This window comes from Thermobia domestica, chromosome 14 (genome assembly GCF_964235325.1).
Source record: "Thermobia domestica chromosome 14, izTheDome1.hap1.1, whole genome shotgun sequence".
Lineage (NCBI taxonomy): Eukaryota > Metazoa > Arthropoda > Insecta > Zygentoma > Lepismatidae > Thermobia > Thermobia domestica.
Window position 1 is genome coordinate 55,818,435 of NC_137467.1, and position 20,444 is coordinate 55,838,878.

General features: G+C 37.1%; 1 protein-coding gene across 1 annotated transcript; it reads right to left on the minus strand.

Moving 5' to 3' along the window:
• Positions 1-930: 930 nt before the first annotated feature.
• Positions 931-20,444, minus strand: LOC145669833 (beta-mannosidase-like). The gene is made up of 3 exons (XM_081738178.1): positions 20,322-20,444; positions 14,736-14,933; positions 931-1,383 (listed from the first exon to the last, which is right to left on the minus strand). Exons 1-3 carry the CDS (start codon positions 20,442-20,444, stop codon positions 1,069-1,071), a joined length of 636 nt encoding a protein of 211 aa, XP_081594304.1. The 3' UTR covers positions 931-1,068.

Consider the following 20,444-nt stretch of genomic DNA (forward strand, 5'->3'; position numbering starts at 1 on the left):
ATAGCGAGAAGTGATTTCCTGCAAACAATTAATCGTCCAAAGAATATTGTAATGTAATGCACCCTGCTTGTGTTTACAAACATTCTACACTTGCTCTTGTTTATAAACAACGACCACGTGTACCTTACGATGGAGTACTACCCCTACGTTGGAGCACTACAAGTTGCAGTCGACGAAGACATCAACGATACCTACAGTCACATAACGGCAAGGGAACAGCAGCGCCACCGTCTCCCGGAGCATCTATATAACGGAGAAGATTCTATGCACAGCTGCCAGTCTGCAATCGGTCACCCCTCCTTTAGCTTGCTTGGAGCTCTGAGAGATACCCACCCCAAAACCCTTTAGTTTGCTTCGGAACTCTATGCTTTTCCTTTCCTCACGCTTAGCTTGCTTCGGGATTCTGTCGGAATTTCCTCATCTCAGTCACTTAACTTGCTTCGGAGTTCCCTGACTTTCAAATCCCCTCTCTGCTTGCTTCGGAGCATTGGGGATTCCTAATCCACTCCGCCTAGCTTGCTGCGAAGCACTGTAGATATCCTGCTCGGCCCTTGGGCCACCCTTCTCTACCTTATATTAGAGAAATTACAATATTGTACTATTCTTATAGAATATTGTTTTAGTGGATTTTATAATAAAACCTGTACTGGGAAAAGATGTAGGACATACAATTATACTCTACCAAGCTCTACTTATCTCTTCACAGGGATACTTTTACAATATTTTCCTCCTCCACTCTAATCTTTTTACTAGAAACGGAAGATTTAGATACCTGTTACCATTTCCACTTTAAATATGATTTGAGAAAATAACACACTATAGAAACCAACACCTTCAAGTAGTGAACATTTGAGACTACCATTAGTTATAAACGAAAATCAAAGGGGAAGTGTGAGTGAAACATCCTGTACTATATTACTGATGTGCAAATTTTGTATAGAAAGTGCAACTAAATGTATTTACTTTTTCATTATTAACTACCTACAACAATTTTCGTCATTGTTTTTGTCTTCGGTTAGTTTCAGCCTATGATACTGAAGGCCACAAAAGTCTTTTTTTTTTTTCTTATCACAGATTCCTCTTCGTAAACTTTTCAAAAGGGAACAATTTAGACAAAGATTTCCGTCGTAGTATAGGATATGAGTCTACTAGAGATTTCACAGAAATTCCGTTCTGCACATCTTCAAGTGTAACATTTTCCCTTGAAAAAAATTGAACTGAAGCATGCGGCGTAATCATGAAAAATCCGTTGTCAGAGAATCGGCCTCGTATCCCATGTACTTCCAACCACACAAATGGAGAAATCTTGTCCGTAGTTATTGCAATGTCAAACACCGAATAGTAATGCTGAACTTTGACATTCACAAGTGACACGTTGGTTATCTGGAAAGAAAGAGAGCGAGAAAATTCATAACCAAAGCAACGAAGTTTTACATTTCTTTACATTTCATTTTTTTTTCATTTTTGTATAAATTCTAATCTTGCACTAGTTTTGGTTCACTATTCACTTAGTAACTATGACGGATTGAAATGTATTACTTCGAAATTACATTTAAAGGAAAACCATTCTCACATACATGGTCTTTTTCATGACAAAACTGAATCTATTCTACCTTATAATGGAAGAAATTTTAAGCAAGTAAAATGTTAACATAAAATTCGTTGCTAAACTTTAACCGTAACGTTTAACTACTATAAATGCGATATTTGATTTTTTTTTAAATTAAAAAAAATAGAATTTGTAGCTGCAGGCAATATTTAACTTGCTTTACTGTACTGTCTTACCCAGTGGCGTATTTACGATTTTGTTTCGGGGAGGCTTTGCTAACTTTCGGGGAGCTTTGCCTGAAAATGTGAAAATTCAGCAAGATATTTCATGTACTTTACTATAGTAAGATTTTGGGGGGGGGGCTTAAGCCCGGAAGCCCCCCTAAATACGCCACTGGTCTTACCGTCAGGGGCACAGCAATTCAATGGTAGAGAACTTTCCTCTGGTGCGTAGGATCGCTGCTTCGATTCTCGGCCAAGTAAGTTTGTGGTGGACAACATGTTTCCTCGGGGTACTCCCGTTTCCTCCCTCTTTTTCATTCCACAGGTTCTTCGATCATCATTCACTTGCTTTAATCGTCTTCTCCCTTAGCCTAAAGGGCACAATCGCGGAACGTTATATTGAAATATTTCGTTAACTATTAAATAAAGGTCAGTAAAAATTTAACGACGCAAATATTGATATAAGCAGACAATCTGCAATATCACTAGATTAACAGTGTTACTAACCCAATATAAAGTTATCCTATTTAAATGGCACTACATAACATCATTCCGTATTTCCATATTTCAAGTCTACATGTTAAGTAAAAATTTACTGTGCCATACCTAGGTATTGTTTAAACAGTGTTAGAAACTAAGAACGCAGCAAACAACAATATTTTGAAGCCTCCACAGCAGTAACAACGCAAGTGTGATTGAAGGGGGCAACGAACTTCAACAATACCTTAGTGTCAATTAGTATAATCATGATAAGGCGCATTTGCATAAAAAATATATATTAAAGTTTCTATTTTGTAACTTAATAACTCTTGAACCATCCGACCGATCTCGATCAAATTTTCGTCATAGATGAGGTTCGAATCTGGAAAGACTTTTATCATTTCAGTTTGACGATGCAACTTAAGGAATGGGGAGGGGATATATATATATATATATATATATATATATATATATATATATATATATATATATATATATATATATATATATATAAATGATTGAAAATGACCGATATTAGTGTCGAATCTATAGTTTTCGAGGTGAGAGTGTCAGGCAGGCTATACATAATAACCCAGTCGCTACGACTACTGAAAGTCTAATCCACAAAACGATCTGAACGTAAACTAGGTCGGAGGAGGGCAAAAGTTGCATTAGATGCTTGAAATTGGAAGCTTGTAATAGAGCATTTATTGTGCTTTGTCCCAATTCTTTTACCAGGTTTAACAATTGAGCACATGAAATGAAATTCAAACACTGGGTTGAAAACATGTTAATAAGAATTTTAAATCTGATTTTTCAATAATTAGAAAAGGTCAAGTAATTTAATAATAATTTAACTCCTGAATCGTAACCTAGCATGGAAATTGGAAAACTATTAAATTTAATTACTGGATAGAGAACAACCAAGCAAGTAATAGTCCAATAGAAAAGACTACGCTTAGTTTCATGGACCTTTTATTGTATGAATCTTTGTTGCTCTTTATTCATTTCAATTAGAAAAATCAATTCCAAATGTAATTAATATAGATGGACAATTTTTTAAAGTTCAGGTTTTAAATTTTAAGTGTAATACCTCAATTACCGGACTACAGGTAAGTACTTCCTCAATGCCAGACTGGACATAACTTACCCAATCCTCAATGCTAGACTATACAAAACAGCTTACCAATCTCTAGTAGAGTCATTGAATTCGGAGAAATGTATTTTTCTAGAATTTTAAGAAGATTCCTAAGGCTTTATTAGCAATTCAACGACACTGGTTGACCACAAATTTCCCACTGATTTTACTTCAGTGGCGGAAATTATAATTATTCAGTGGCGGATGTAGCCGGGGCCAGGGGGTCTAGGGCCTCCAGCTTTTGAGTGACAAAAATAATTTAAGCTATTACTTATATACTTTTGAAGCTTATAATAAACTCATGATATATATGGGTTTCAGCTGGCCCCTTCAGTTTTAACCTTCTGGATCCGCCCGTGTTATTATTAACTTAAAGCGCAAATCTTCGCGTGATGTAATGAGTTTTCAAACTTCACAAAAAGACTTGAATTATGAACAATATTTCTAGTAACTTTTAGAAAGAAAATTAATTAATTCACTATTATAAGAATTTGTAAGACGACTTTATATTCCATTATACTCACTTCATTAGTTTTTTTTTTTCTTTTCCTTTTTTGCAATGATTATAAGCATTGTTTCTTTTTAAACTTCGCACCGTAATATACTTTTTAATACGACCAGGTTTGATTACGAAGTTTAACACAGTCCTTTTAACAGCTTACACAGCCGATAACGGTGTTTTTGTCCCATTCACGCTTCCATTGTCAAACAAAAACCCCGATTCAGCGCTAACGTAAAGCGAAGATGAGACCTAGACCACGTTCTTTTTTTACAGATGTAGACTCGGTTATAGAGCTGCCAGCTATTAAAAAGCGTACTAAACTGATTTCCTTACCGAAGGACATCCATGATTACAGTTATATAAGGATAGAGGATCTTTTTTTTTTAAACTGATTTCAAAGAAAAATACTTAATTATTCTAATTGAGACCCTGCATACGAAATTAATTCAAATTTAAAACATCAATAACAACACTTTTCACCCAAGACAAAGAATAAACATAAAATCAGAAATACTTCTAACGAGTAAATGTTACAAGAACCGGGTTCGATTCCCAGCGGCAGCTCATTTAGTTTGGATCGCACGTTAGGCTATAGGGTCGTATCTCAAATAGCCTAAGTGCTGAAAGAGATACTAAAATTAAATTGGGAACACTGAAAACTTTGACGCTTTTTGAAAAAATAAAAATGACTTTATTTCGAAGAATATATTACATGAAATATTTAACTTTTAACGTTTCTCAATTATGCCCTTTAGACTAAGAGAGAAAGATGATTAAAACAAGTGAATGATAATGGAAAAAAATTGGTGGAATGAGAATATAGGAGGAAATTGGAGTATCCCGAGAAAACCCACAAACACGACATTGTCTACCACTTGAACGCGGATTGAACCAGGCATCCACGCAGAAGCTCTATCACTTAGATAAATACTTGTATAACATCTACAGATTTATGTGGTTTCCAATAGACGAAGAAATCATAACATCATTTACATGAATTTAAAATCTCAAAACACTCTGAGTACAATATAAACATTTTTAAAGTTTGTAACACTGCTTAAAATTATGGAATTGTAAGAATTTGTGGTAATTGGAAATATCAAGAACTCTTGCCGCAAAGGAAGCAAAAGGAAATTAACCATCATTTTTAAAATTTTCTATAAATACGCCATTGTGTGTTAGTCGTTAGGAGGCGCGCACATTGATTTTTTTTTTCAAAGCATCCCAGCTTTGGGAAGAATCAGTACTACAAGCCACTACATCTATGTAGTATTACAACGGGTATTACTCTACACCAGAAAAGACAATAAGTAATTGTAAAATACTTCCACCTATATTTTCAGAAAAAATTTCGAACTATCCCCATCAGGATTCAGCCGCCTACAGTCGGACAATTTGTCCATGCCGACCAGATGCCGCAGTCGGATTGTCGGTGCCAGACTCCGGCGTCTTTCAGTGAGGTTTTCGACCGCGACGAATAGTTGCCTTGTCGAGCAGTCGGCAAACAACCGTAAAGGCGCAGTAAATGTGCCGGCGCCGCCGTCGAAAACAGGCTGGCATAAGGAGTCGGCAGAGGGTCGGAAAGAGGCCTTTCCGACTGTTTTGCCGACTCTGACGGTCGGCAAAGAGTCGGCAAAGGGCATTTTATTTTACGATTTTCGACCGCTTGCCTTCTCGGCAAAAGGTCGGCAACTTTGAACAAGTAGATCGTCGTGCCTCCGCGGACGGGTGCCGCCTGCCTCCGGCGGCCCGCCCCCGTCGACGGTGGCAATCCCTCTTTCCGACCGCGACTTCCTGATGGAGATAATATTTTTATAAGAGAAAGATTACAGATGAAATGTAACAACAGAATATCATGCTACATCAATCATTTCTATGTTAAATAATTATCATTTTATTGACAAAGTATACAAATGCACGTTGAATTAGGAAGTCCGGACCCAGTGAACCCCTCGTAGGTGCGCATCTGGTCATTAGTATAGTAACTAATAAAAAATTTGGAACTCTATTTCAACCATTAACCAAAGTGAAAACGGCTAAGAAGTAAAAAACAAAGATAACACTTGTTGGAACTTTATGTTGTGATGTTAAAGTTGTAATTCAAGAAACTGTTTGCGAATTTAGAAAATCATGCCATCCTGCATCGTCTCTTGACATTACACGCAGTTTTCTTCTATAATATTGCCCATAAACAACCTCGTATAGATTTAAAGCGTGATGACTTAATTCTTATAACTTGTGCTAATTTCCCCTTTTTTATTTAATGTTCCAAAGCACTATCTTGCTTCAATCTTGCTAAGATAAAAAACAGATCTTTCCTCTAGTCTAGTTTCTAGCGTGTGCGGGTTTGATGTACGGAGTCCCTGGTTTAGTCCCTGGTAAGAGAGCATTTGAACGGTTTGTGATGTGTCGTTTTCCTACTAAGGCACAACCATGACAACCCATAGGGATTTTATTTTCATTTTTTTAAAAGAAATACTACCTGAACCTGCGCTATTTATACAGCGCATAGTTCTAATATGATCACGAATCTCCTTCCCACTTCTCGCTATATCTGTGCAATTCCCTTTACGAACACAAGTAAAAGACAGGAAGACTCTCAAACGGAGTGATTTGCTATAGACAAACATATAAATATAGTATTTTAATATATAGAATGTCTGGGTGAGTTCGTGGCAAACTTGGATAAGTAATAGATTATATCAAGTGCAAATAATTTTCTCTTACAATACCATATCCGAGTAGCTACGCCTCGTTGTGGGTCCACAAACCTTCGAAGTTGCCGGCTTGCAATATGTTTTCTCCTTTAGATTAAAGCAAACCGCCTAAACTGTCGATCAACCCACTATACGTAGCTCCTCTACTGGTTGCCTTTCACAGGGGTTAATAGGGCCAAAACGACGCCTAAAATGTGGAATAGAAAAATAAAGACAAGTTTTTTTTTTTTTTTAATTTGAATGAGAACTGGCAAATCTACCCCAAATTTGTAATCGACCAGCGAAAACAGGATGTTTCTAACACTTGTGGTTTTTCAGATTTCATTGTCGAAAGATTGGTCACAAACATTGAAACTCTTCTAGCATTTTAATATATAGACTAGCTGAACCTGCACTCTCTACACAGCGCATCATTCACGTATGAGCATGAATCTCCTTGTTATTCCTCACATCTGCACATGTCCCTTTACAGACACAAGTGAAAGACGTCTTGATAAAAATTGGCAAGAGATACCATAAAGGAGAGATTATTTTTCGATTACTTTTTCATTATCTCGCACCGTTTGCAAGATTTGAGCCTACTTCCGGTTGATTTTTTAATTCATGTATGATCAAATGAATTCTTGCAAACGGTGTTTTCTTTCTTCTTGAATGCAGTATGTATTAAGTAAATACATTACATACACAATTGTGAAGTAACTGTGTATTGGATATGAAGTGACGATGAGATAATTGCATAAACTCTAATTTAATTCACTAAATTCGATTATTTTATTAAATTACATTATTAACGAAAGAATCATAAACTTTTGAAAACTCATTGAAAGGAAACTTTGATTAGAACTGTACATGTTTAGACATCTGTTGTAAACACATTTTTGTCAATAAACTCGACTAGCTTCCTTCTTTCCTTTCCGCATACCTTCAAGCACAGCCTGATACTTCCCGATTCATTGGATTCTTAGGTCATCATTCTTGAGCTGGACAAAACTATGAGGAACACAACAACAAGGGGTATTCACCACGAAGTTGAGGAAGGTGCAGGATCATCGGAGACAAACAGATCCCACCATTGGAGGACGACCAGCTCCATAGTCAAGAATACCATTCTGCCGCTTCATCGCCGCAGACACTTTTGTCAGTTGAGATTAGTGGAATGAAAATGTAAAAGAACATCCTAAAGACGCATTATTGTAGAGAAGCATCACGGAGAGAGTTCGACGCCCCTAGCAGTCCAGCAGGATTGAGTTCCAGTTGTTGGCTGTTACCAGAAAATCCAGGTTCCTTCACGGCAAACAAACCCTTCATCGTTCCAGATGACCAGGACGACGCCAGTCTCGATGGATCTATCAGGCTAGTGCTCATCCTTTACCTTTCAATCATAACCTATTTCTCTCTCTCTCACCTTTTCCCTACTAGTCATCTTCAAAATTGAAACATTTGAATTTCATTTAAATTCAATTATAATTTCGTTGTTAAATACCGTGTTGTGCATCAGTTCCATCCTCTATTGTTACATTATTCTATGAGTATTTTTAGAGATTAATTATAATGTCAGTGATATATGGTGTTCATTGGACAAAACACTCCAAATAATAAGGATTCATTTTAGCCTGGGGAAACGATTATCTTTCGTTTTTCATTATAATTTGGCCAAGAAAACACGACTAAGAGATATACAACCCCTGTATACAACTATGTTGTGTTGGAATGTATAACAAGTAGGGTATGTTGCTTTACTTTTTTAAATTTCAACACTTCCTGTGTATCCCTAAAAAATGTAATAAAAAAATAATGCCAGATTTTTTTAAATATTCAATTAAAACTGAACAACCTCTACACAATTTGTAATCTACCAGCGAAAACGGCACGTTCCTAGCACTTGTGGTTTTCGAGATCTCATTGTCGAAAGGATTAAAAACTAACATATAAAGTTTTCTTTGGAGACAAACATATAAATCTAGCATTTTAATAGATAGATGAATTAAGTATGCCAGGATGCGCATGCGTGGAGACCGTTTCTCTTCATTTGTACTCTACGGAGTTTTCAGTTTATAAATATCCGCTTTTAGCACAATAAAAAATATTTTCGTCACAAGTACAATACCAAGACGAGAATAGTTGAAGGAGGAGAAAGATGTGTTTTAATGATGAAACAACAAACAATAAATCAACTGACAGAGAAACTGAATCAAGAATTAAGTTCATAAGAATGGAAACAGTTTCCACCATTATTCTGTGAACTGCGAAGACTGTTCCTAATGGCTCTTTAAACAAAATGGTTATCAGCCCGCTTGAATGAGATGAATCTTTGGAAGAGTCTATCACAATTCTAACTTCATCTCTTGTCAAAGCTCTTCGGAACGTCCTCTTGTTCTCTCTGTTTCGAGGACTTTCATTTCAGTTTTCACTGCACGCTCTATTTTAAAGAGAGGCCCTTCAATTCTCGTTTAGGAAGATCAACACACATTCAGAAACATTGGTTCAATTTTCAAACTTCTTGTGTGCACTATAAGTTCGTGTGTACTTACTGTTCGACTTTTATTTTATTTATTCATTTCTTTTATTAGTGTATCTTCGTTCTACTTTTTGAAGTCAATTTGCTAGATATCGTTAAGGTCAAAGCTTCTACCTCTCTAACCAGTGGCCGAATCGGAAATATCGTGTATATAGAGACCGGTTTTAGATGTACTTCTTTTGAGGAGTCGTTAAACAAGTTATACGTCTTCATTGCCCTTCTTTTGTCAAAATTACCGCGCTATTTTTTATAATTTATTTTTCACACGTGCAAAAATCTCGTATTACATGTAGCTGCAGAAGTGTCTAAAACAGGTGCGTTGTACGTAACATTATTGACGTGTTGAAAATTACGTTACATGAAGAGAACAATGTCATATATAGGTCGTTCAATAAAGATGTGGCCTGACTCATTTCCAGTTGAGATAGGTTATAGATATTCATAACATTGAATGGTACATATCTGTATAAAAATACTGCAAAATATCAGTCTTCTAATTTAAATCTTTTTTGTTTGTTTGTTTGTTTCAGATCCTAATCCATGACAAAGTTGACTAAGGACAAAGGTGAGACCAGAGCAGTGATTCATTACCTGACTTTTAGGGGGAAATTGCCCAAAGCGATTCACGAGGAGATGACCAATGTGTATGGTGATGTTGACTCATCCTACTGCATGATGAAACAAGTGGAGGCATTAATCCTAGAAGACAGATGAAAAACTATCCAGGAACTATCCCAAGAGGTCAAAATAAGTGTAGAGTCCATCGAAAGAATCATCCATGACCATCTACACCTGTCAAAATTGAGTGCCAGGTGAATTACAAGACTGCTGCAACCTTTCAGAAGTGACAACGCTTGCAAGCATCAACCCAATGTTTGGAATTGTGCAATCGTGACCCAAAGGACTTTTTCCCGTCTCCAAATATGGATCTATATGTTTGATCTCGAGACCAAAATGGAGTCCAAGCATTGGTATTACAAGGGTTCACTGCCCCCCTCCTAAAAAAAAAGCAAGTGTGGTGCCATCAGCTGGTAAGAAGATATGTGTTTTTTGGGGATTGTGTGGGCATAATCATGACCGATTACCTTACCAAGGGTGCCACAATTACTAGATAATACTACAGTGACCTGCTACAAAAGTTACGAGCAAAACTCAAAACATCTCGACGAAAAAAAACTGTTGACAAATGTGCTGCTGCTCCAGGACAATGCACCGTGCCACAATGCTGAAATTGCCAGGAGACAACCAGCTACTAAAGAGTACGAGATTTTGCCGCATTCCCCGTACTCGCCTGCTCATTTCTGCAACATTAGCATGGTTCAAAGAGCAACCTGCACAATTTTACAAGGATGGCATACATGCCTTGAAGCACCAGTGGGAAAAGTGTGTAGATTTGCGTGGCGGCTGTATGGAGAAGAAGTAAACTCCTTCCAAAACATAAAGCAGCTTTGTCAACTGAAAGTGAGTAGGACACATCTGTTAAGTAAGTTTACTAATAATTGAATTCAGCAGTGAAATTCAAACGAACAGGGAGAAAAACATGAGAGGGAGAGAGAGAAATCGCAAATAAATGAGTGTACGCCCTGAGAATTCCTTTGATATAGTAGACCTTGTTTTAAATGTTTTGCAGTTGTATAGTTTTTGGCAACTTATTTTACTACCGATATGTCGTACCGTTTTGTACCGGAACAATTCGACCACAATCTAAAACTATTTGTTTCTTGTTATTTTAACGTCCCTCCCAGAATTATACTTGAGGGTAAAAGGGTCGATAATGCTCGAGAATAAGCTTCGAGATTATGATAATAATGAACGAAATATTGAATTGAAGAAAGTGGGAGGAAACGGGCCCATGCCGTCGGTGAGCAACTAACGACCTCTCGCCAAAAATTGGCGGCCCTGCAGCGTCAATCCGCGGTGGCCCCACTACCGATTTGAAAATTGTGCCACCAGCGACAGACACGCCACGGAATACCAATGAATTACAAAATTACTCCCCTCAAAATATGTTAAATCTCCTATATGCGTGATTTGTTTACATTACGGTGAGTCTAAAAGCACTAAAAAAAGGAAGTACGCCGGGTTGGGCGCGAAGCATCGATCTTATGATTACTAGACTCATATTATTCCGACTTCGTCACGAAGGCGATGAAGAAAGCCTCGGTTGTAGAGGGATAAATCGTGAGCCAATCAGAATGCGCCTTTAACCGTGTATATTCGACGATAACCGTTTGGGATCAGGTAAAATGCGTTCACCATGTCATTTTATAACAAAATGACGCACGTCTACTTAACTTATTTCATAGTTCTCCCATATTCACTTTCTAATGATTGGCGACAGTTGCCATTTAAATTCCTACAATTATACGCCCTCATCTCAAGACTTTTCACTTTATGATGTAGAGGCAGGGGTTACTCTTGACCTCCGAAGCTCACTTTAGGAACAATTAGTCAGGAAAAAATAATATAAAATAATAACCATTCACATGACTGGTTAAACATGTGAATGGTTATTGTTTTGAATGGTGACATGACATGACATAAAATAATAACCATTCGATTCTCCACGACGAATCGAAGGATCGCGGATCAAACTGAAGTCCACGCTGCTATGCGGTTGTAACCCCTACTCTAGATATATATTTTAACTCGACGAAATCCTGCCGTCATGGCACACTAGCGACAACCCTTCGACGCGTCGTTATATCGACGATCGACATTTACAGGCAAGTGGGCCACTAGATGTTGGCCACGTTTATGGCATGGAGAGAAGAACCTCTAGAGGAACCACGCACACTACGTCTGTCCACCACAAAGTGTCCCATTCCATCACTGAGGTTATATGAGATAGGTAAATCTACAGATAAAGGTTGATTCCAAACCACCGTAATGCGTTCAAGTGCTCTCTCACCGGGAATCAATCCCAGGACCCCGTACATCGAACGCGCACACGTTAGAAACTAGACCAGAGGGAAGAACTCTGTTTCATCTTAACGAAGCTTGTAAAAAAAAAAAAAACTCTCGTGTAACTTTATCTTATAATTGGCGATTTGACATTTTACCTTGACCAACCCATTTTATTGAATGCCTTGTTATTTACTTAGCAAAGAAAATCTCTGTTGTTTATTGTTTATGCTTTTGAAATACCGCTTTGCTTCGCTGATTGAAAGAACATTCTTTTGGTAATTCAATGGTTTTCCACATATATGACAAGATAGGCGCTTTATTTAGTATAATTAATGTTATGTTTCCTTCCTGATAAAATATCACTACATAAGTATTCCAGATCCATAAATGAGGCAGAATGTTCTGTTATCAGCAGGTCTCTGTATGTTAATTTCCTGGTCATACTTCTTTGCGTTGTATTGGTACGTTCTGCTAGCTCCTTGACATATACCTACACACCATTGATTTTGGTTTAACTTATCAAGCAAGTAGCTTTTGATTCCTTACTATGCACTTTTTTTTAAAGTTTTATACCTTTAAAAAGTAATTTATCTATATTATCAAAATGAAGTTGATGTAATAAACACGATTTCCAATCACCTTACAATTCTCGATTACCTATTTAGTGGTTGCTTAGAGTCTAGAGAAGTGTCTCCCAAACTGGATTCTTCTTTATCTTGAGCATCTACCAGAAAGGAGACTTGTAAGATTTATGAAACCGGTATTTTCAAGTTTTGACATTTAGAGGGTTCGATATTGCACTTGCATTACGCGTTCTAACTCTTGATGTTCCTTTAAAACTTTCAAAGTATTATAAATGTTATGAATTGAAATTTGTTCAGAATATTATGTATTGTTCAGAAAGGTATTATGATTTCATAGGAAGAATTGAAAATCATCAATGCATATCTGTATTTAGTAATAAAATATAAAAGAGTAGGGTTGCCATATTTCAAAAATGAAAATCCGGGACGCTACTAAATTACAAGCATCTTTGAATTATTTAAAATTAAAAGAAGTGTTATATACTAATTTACTTTCTTCCATTAGACGGAGTTGTTCAAGTATTACTTAATCATATTTTTTGTCATTTAGTAGACCTTCTCTTCCCTAGTTAAGCAAACGTAAGCAGATTATTTAACTCCTCCTCCCTGGTGAGGATTTTTTAATTTATTTGGGTCTGTTGTAGTATTATATACCTAATCCTGTGAGAAAAGCAAACTACGATATTCCTTCTTTTCTTCTTCGCTGAAATCCGGGACATTTAAGCGTCCCGAGAAATATTATCGGGACGCAGATCTCGATTCCGTCCCTGATTTTCCGGGACGAATGGAAACCCTAAAAGAGCAAATTCCATAAAGAATTCAAATTGCAAACCATCAGGAGATACCGTGCATGTAACTAATTTACTTTTCTTTTTGTTTAAATGTAAAACTTCTACTTCATATCTGGAATCTATGTTCACCATCCAAGATACGATCCGTCCGCACTGTCACAACAAAGACTTTTCTGGGCAATCTAGGACAAAGCATCTGTGCGTTTTCATGAACCAAGTAGAGGGGAAGGGCTTAAATATCCACTGTAATATTGTATTCAAACGAACTGTAAATGTCCTCAATGCCAGATACAGGGCTTTAAATCTCACTTATAACTTATAGCTTCTTCTAGGTCACTTGCCTCTTCTCCATGGAAAGTAAAAGTTTAGATAACTAACTCACTCTATGGCCTATGGAACCCGAAAGTTCAATGCCAGGTCATAAAAGCTATCTATGGACTTTTATCCTTAGCTAGCTGGATCCAGTTTCTATTTTGTATTTCTGTTCCTACTTTGTATTCCTATTTATGCGAGATCCATTTTAATATTGTCCTCCAATCTGCATCTAGGTCTTCCTAATGGGCGTTTTCCGATTGGGATTCCATTTAAAACTTTGAAAGCGTTCCTATTTTCTTCCATTTTGGATACATGACTTGCTCACCTCAGTCTTCTAGACTTGATGACCCTGACAATATTTGGTAAACCGTATAAATGATGTAGTTCTTCGTTATGAAATTTACGCCACTTCCCATTCCTATTCCTCTTGGGTTCGAATATTCGTCTCAGGATCTTGTTCTAAAACATTTTCAGTTTACGTTTTTCCTTCAGAGTAAGCGAACACGTTTTACTACCATTCACAACAAGATGTATGATTATCGCTAAAACAAAGCAAAAATATGGAAAAGAGGGTCGCTAAACTTCAAGATGAAAAACATAAATTTTAAAATCATTTTATAATCCCCTCACCATTCGTCCGCTAGGGTTAATATAGAAAGAAGATATGTATAGAGCACTCTACGATAAGGGGAAGAAGAAAATAGTGCTAAATATTCATGGAGATTTCATTAAATTTTTTGGATAATTATGTCTTCATATAAATTGACTGCTGCTTTACTATAAGTATTCCTTTAAAAATTAAAACTAACCAAAATAACTCTTTTATTGCTGCCAACTGTTGGAGTGATCTCTTAGGCACAGACGCAGGTGGAGGCAGTCCAATCACGTATTTGTAAAAACTTTTTATAACACTCGGTATCAATGGAAGAGTTATTTGGGTTAGTTTTGATTTTTTTTTGAAAGGTTAATAAAATCAAATGCATACCGTATAATGTGACGAAAGGAAGATTTACCTGTATATTAGGACGTGAGAGTCCTATAACATCACTAAAGTTAGTGGTAAATAGTAGGAAATTCGGAGGACTAACATCGACTTTATTGACATCTGTCAGCGTAACCCAAACAAATGAATTACTCCTGTTTGCATTACTTATTTTCAGCAAGTCATCTACTCCAGATTGGTAACCATTTTCAACATCCTCACTTGGAGCCTGAAACAAAAAGGCCATGGACATAAATTTTCCTATCAAAAAACACTACTAGCAGTTCAACTTAATTTCCACTCGTCCTATCTCGTCCTAAAAGAGATGCGAGTATCAGTTTCTTAAATAAATGTAAATTATTGAATATTGTGATACATGTGTACGATTTACATATGATTTGAAAAACAACGGGTTGAATTTTAATAGCTTTTGAATCTAGTAAAATTAACAGTTCGAACTTGCGCGGGAATATTTACACAGAGGTTAATATTTACTTGCACTTGATATTTTCAGCACTAAAATTAATATTGCTGTATTTAACACTCGTAGACAAGCTTATTCAAAAGAATCAACTGTTGAGTTATGTGTTAAAATTCCAAAGCCAAGAATCCGTACATGGCAATATTACTACTTGTGGACTGTACCGCGTTATTAGTCTGTTAATGAATAAGCGTTACGTTGTAAGCACATAATCCACATGTCTTGGCGAAATCGAGCAGCTTTTGCACTTAACGAGTGATCTCGTCTTCTTGTAGCCTAAGAAGCTTCTCACAGTTCTGCACAAAAGTTCTGATTTCAATTACCCTTTCAGCAGCTCGTTGGTTGAAATTCAGTCTTTGTTGAATTAGGTTTTGTAGTAGTATCAACCAGATAACCTTCAATCTTTGGAAGTTTTAGCTGTTCTACTCAGTACTGACCACTCATATAACAGAACAAGAATATTAGAAACGATAAAAAATGGAACAAAAGATTGCGATCTTGGCCAAGAATTTTAAGAATGATCCCCAAAAAAGCATTAAAAGATTGCGATTTAGGCCAAGAATTTTAGGAATGATCCCCAAAAAATGCATTAAAAGATTGCGATCTAGGCCAAGAATTTTAGGAATGATCCCCAAAAATACATTAAAAGATTGCGATCTAGGCCAAGAATTTTAGGAATGATCCAAAAAATGCATCAAAAGATTGCGATCTAGGCCAAGAATTTTAGGAATGATCCAAAAGATGCATCGAAAGATTGCGATCTTGGCCAATAATTAGTTTTTGGATCAGGGGCCACAACATTTTTGAACGGCTCCTAAATCGAGTTTTCATATTTTCTAAGTAATAAGCACATCATACTGAGTTAACTGTTAGTTTGGGTTTGGCTACACTATATGTAGCTCCCCAGATTTACAAGAAATTTTTTGATTGAAATATCTTGAATCTTTTGATGCAAATACATATTTTGTTTCATGTTAGTGTTGTAATTGTCTTGAAAACAAGAAAGTTCGTTATTATTACCCGAGGTGAATAAACTCACTCAAACTATGTGTTGGTTGAGTGTCAGGCGTGAAAAAGTCTCGTTTTTTGGTTAAGCAATAATATTTATACCTTCGGTTGCTTGAAATGACGCTTCCCCATTCATTCTTGAAGTCCTTTCCTTCTCTGTGGTTGCCCTTGCATAGGGATGCACACGAGACGAGTCGAGACAGGATTTTTCGACAAAATTCGATTCGAGACACGGCTCTTGCAATAGAAAAATATATATTTTTCGAGTCGAGACATCACTTTTACAGTACATTTTCGAGACGAGACAGCCACAAATCTTGTCTCGTGCTCATCCCTACCCATGCAGGCCCGGAACCAGCCACAGAGGTTTGGGGGGGCTTGAATATATTAGGGGGGCAAGACGCCAAAAATTATCTTAGAAATATCTAAATTGCTTTTTTTTAATTGATAATAGAAATTTGTATTGAGGCCTGGGGGTCACGGACAGTTTAGGGGGCAGGCCCCCCTAGCCCCCTCTAGTTCCGGGCCTGTGCCCATGTAACAATTCGTCCACAGAATTGAAACTTTCTATGTAACTTTTAAATATATCCATTAAGAACGTATTCAAAGTTAAAGCAAAACTTTGAGAAGAATGAAAAACTACGGTTAAGATCTTATTCGACTGTTATTTTACCAGATTTGTTTCTAGGTATGTAATGTTTGTTGATAGATTCGCATCGAAAGAAGAAATACACACACCACGTAAATGTATAGAATAAATATATAGAAGACTAAACATTTATCTTTCTAAATATTCGTTTTTATTTTAATTCATTTTAATTTTCTTACATCCTGATAATTTTTTATATTAATTTAAACACGGAATGGCCAGTTTTACAATATAAATCTTTAGATGCTAAAATTTGACTTCATTTACCTGGTATTTGCATTAATAGGTTACTGGTATCACAATTATTCAGTCTCAGTACGTGATATATATATATATTACAACTACTAAAAGCTTCACTTGTAAAGAGTAAGAAAAATCTGACAATCTACATACTTGTATTCTTTATTATGTTTAGAAATGACAAGCTCAGGGCGTCACGCTAAATTCTAATAATAAACAGTCATAATACTAGATGTCACCACCTGCTCTATCGCTTGCATATATCTAGTGCCAATAGATGTCACTAGGGTGCTGGCAATTTCAAACTGTTGTAACCAAGGATGTTATAAAATAGAGGATCTGCCCTATACAACGAAATCGAGTCATACGTCACAGTTCCGCAAGCCCCCACTCTGTCCGCTTCACCCAATAACATCACAATGTTTTGAGCCAACATTCATTGTGAAAACAAGAGTAGCCAATCAGACTCGATACTGTCTTGCTCTGACAGATGTTCGGTTGTTCTTTTGGCTCCATTGAGTTAATAGGATGAAGATACGTAGGACAGATCCTCTATTTTATAACATTATTGGTTGTACGAATGTAATTGCAACTTAAACGTTATTCACCCAATTTAGTAATTTTAAAATGGATACTGATGATGATACCGAAAAAACGCTCTTTGCTATTTATTATCAAAACAAAGATTCTAACCTTATTTAGATTTGAGTATCAAATTCATGTAACCGCATGTAGGTTTAAACTTTAAAAAATAAATTTGCTAAATGTAAACCCCATCAGGAAGTCGCGGTCGGCAAGAGAGATGGCCGCCGTCGACGGTGGCAGGCCGTCGGTAGGCAGCCGGCACACGTCCGCGGCGGCACGACGATCTACTTGTTCAAAGTTGCCGACCTTATGCCGAGGCGGCAAGCGGTCGAAAATCGTATGCCGGCCTCTTTTCGACGGCGGCACCGGCGCATTCGCTGCGCCATTACGGCTGTTTGGCGACTGTTCGGCAAGGCAACTTTCCGAAGACGGCGCCGGCGCATTTAATGGTCATTTCCGGCTGTTTACCGACTGCTCAGAAAGGCTACCTTCTAGAGGCGGCGCCGGCGCATTTTATGCGCCTTTCCGGCTGTTTGCCGACTGCTCGAAAGGACCTCTTTTCCCGAATCTCCCACAGACGGCTTCCCGATTCTCCTTCTTAAGGTGGTAGTGTTCCTTAACTTGCATGGTAAGAGTCAAAAAAGTAAAATTGAGGTATTGTTTATTAACTACTGCTTGTATAATCTGTTCGCATACGAATGCAGCCTATTAAAATAAAAAGATAAGTGTCGGGGCATAAGACAAATAAGAAGGTAAGTCGGAAAATATGTTACCTCTCGCCCCAGTGGGTAAAGATGTTTATTATGACAAATAATATACTGAAAAAAATAAATACCAATACAACTTTCTTGTTTCTTATAAGAATTAAAGAGTTTTATGCATTTGACATAGAATATTTAGAAACTTGTTTTCTAATAAAATGCTTCTTGGGCACGACAAAAAAAAAAAAAAAAAAAAAACTCCTCCATAATTGTCTTCACTTCGTTATTGGTTCCAAGATGCCTTCCGCTGAGAGACTAATCAATGTCGGAAAGAAACCGAAGTCGCTGTGCACGAGGTCGGAACTGTACGACAGATATGCAACTACTCCAAACCAAACCGATTTGTTTCGTTGCCGCCACCCATATGATCTCGCCTTGACGTCCCAACCCTTTTGGAAGTTTTAAAGTACAGTCTAGACTTTCAGTCAAGCAGGAACTGCATCATCACTATTTACGCTAGGATCATGATTTGTACCTCATTCTCTTCAGAATAAAGCAACCTTCCAAAGGGTACTGTAGGACTGACCAGTAAAGAAAATCCAGCAGTAACAGATGTTGAATGAACGATTTAACCCTTTGGGGATTCTATGGTACAATTTGTACCATACGGGTGTTTCATGGTACATTACGTTATAACTTCTATTTAAGCCTTTTCGTCCGTTCTTTTTGTTTGTTTGTTTGTTTGTTTGTTTTTCAAGTCCAGAGGCATTGTAGAACACGTTACGTATGGTTTCACACCTTCCTCCGTCCAGACATACGAGGTGATGACGTCATAATTTTAAAATATATATTTTCTCTTATGAAGCCTATGTTCATTATTTTTTGGCGGGCTTATTTTTGCACGTAGAAGATTGAAATTTTGCACAAACATTCAGTCTACCGAGTAGTATTTACCAGATTTTTTTCAGATTTCTGCGTTAAAACAGGGGAATCCAGAGGGGCAAAGAGTTGAAAAAAGGGATATTTAGACCAAAAAAAATACAGTTTTTCGGGATTTTCCCGCTTTAGATACATTATGGAGACACGTGAGTCATACCGTCTGAAAGGCAGTTCTATTCTGAAGAGAATGATGGACGAAACATGACCCTAGGGTTATTAGGGATGTGTCAGGGAATTTTTATCAAAATATACTTCTGTATAGGGGAATATGGGACATTTTCAGTATTTTTTTTGCGGGCTCATTTTTGCGCCTAGAACATTGACATTGTGCATAAACATTCAGTCCACCGAGTAGTATATACCAGATCTTTTCAGTTTTCTGCGTTATAAAGGGGGGTCCAGAAGGGCTAAAAGTTGAAAAAAGGGATATTTCGACCAAAAATTCTTTTTTCGGGACTTTCCCGCCTTAGATACATGATGGACATGTGGATGGTACTGCCTGAAAGGCAGTTCTATTCTGAAGAGAATGATTGGCGGATTATAGTCCTAGGATAAATAGAGATGTCTCAGGAAATTTTTTACCTGAGATCATGGTGTTTTGTGGTAATTTGGGGCATTGTGGAGATTCTTGATAAAATTTCTGCCGCCCTTAGTATTCAAGATAGAAACTTGAAATTTGGCACACACATTTAATCTACCAAGTACTATTTATCGGAATTTTTTGAGATCTCTACGTTCACACAGGGCCGCTCCAGAGGGGCCCAAAGTGTGAAAAAAATTTCCCTCCGAAATTTTTCCTTTGACATCAATTTTCCCTCTTCTGGTATATGATATTGGCATGCAAGTGATACCATTTGAAAGCCAGCTTCATTCTAAAAAGAATGAGGTATGAACCATGATCCTAGGATAAATAGTGACGATGCAGTAGCTGCTTCACTGAAAGTCTAAAAAATACCCCAAAAAACCCGAATCTCCAAAGGGTTAAAACAGCACGCTATGATATATAAGACATACAGCCTCCTGCAAATTGCGCATTTCAGTCTTGTCAGTGCCGTACAGTAGCGCTGAGCATTGTTTGTTTCCATGCACAGAATAGACGGGTCGTCCGAGCTTTCTGTTTGCACTCGGACAGCACAT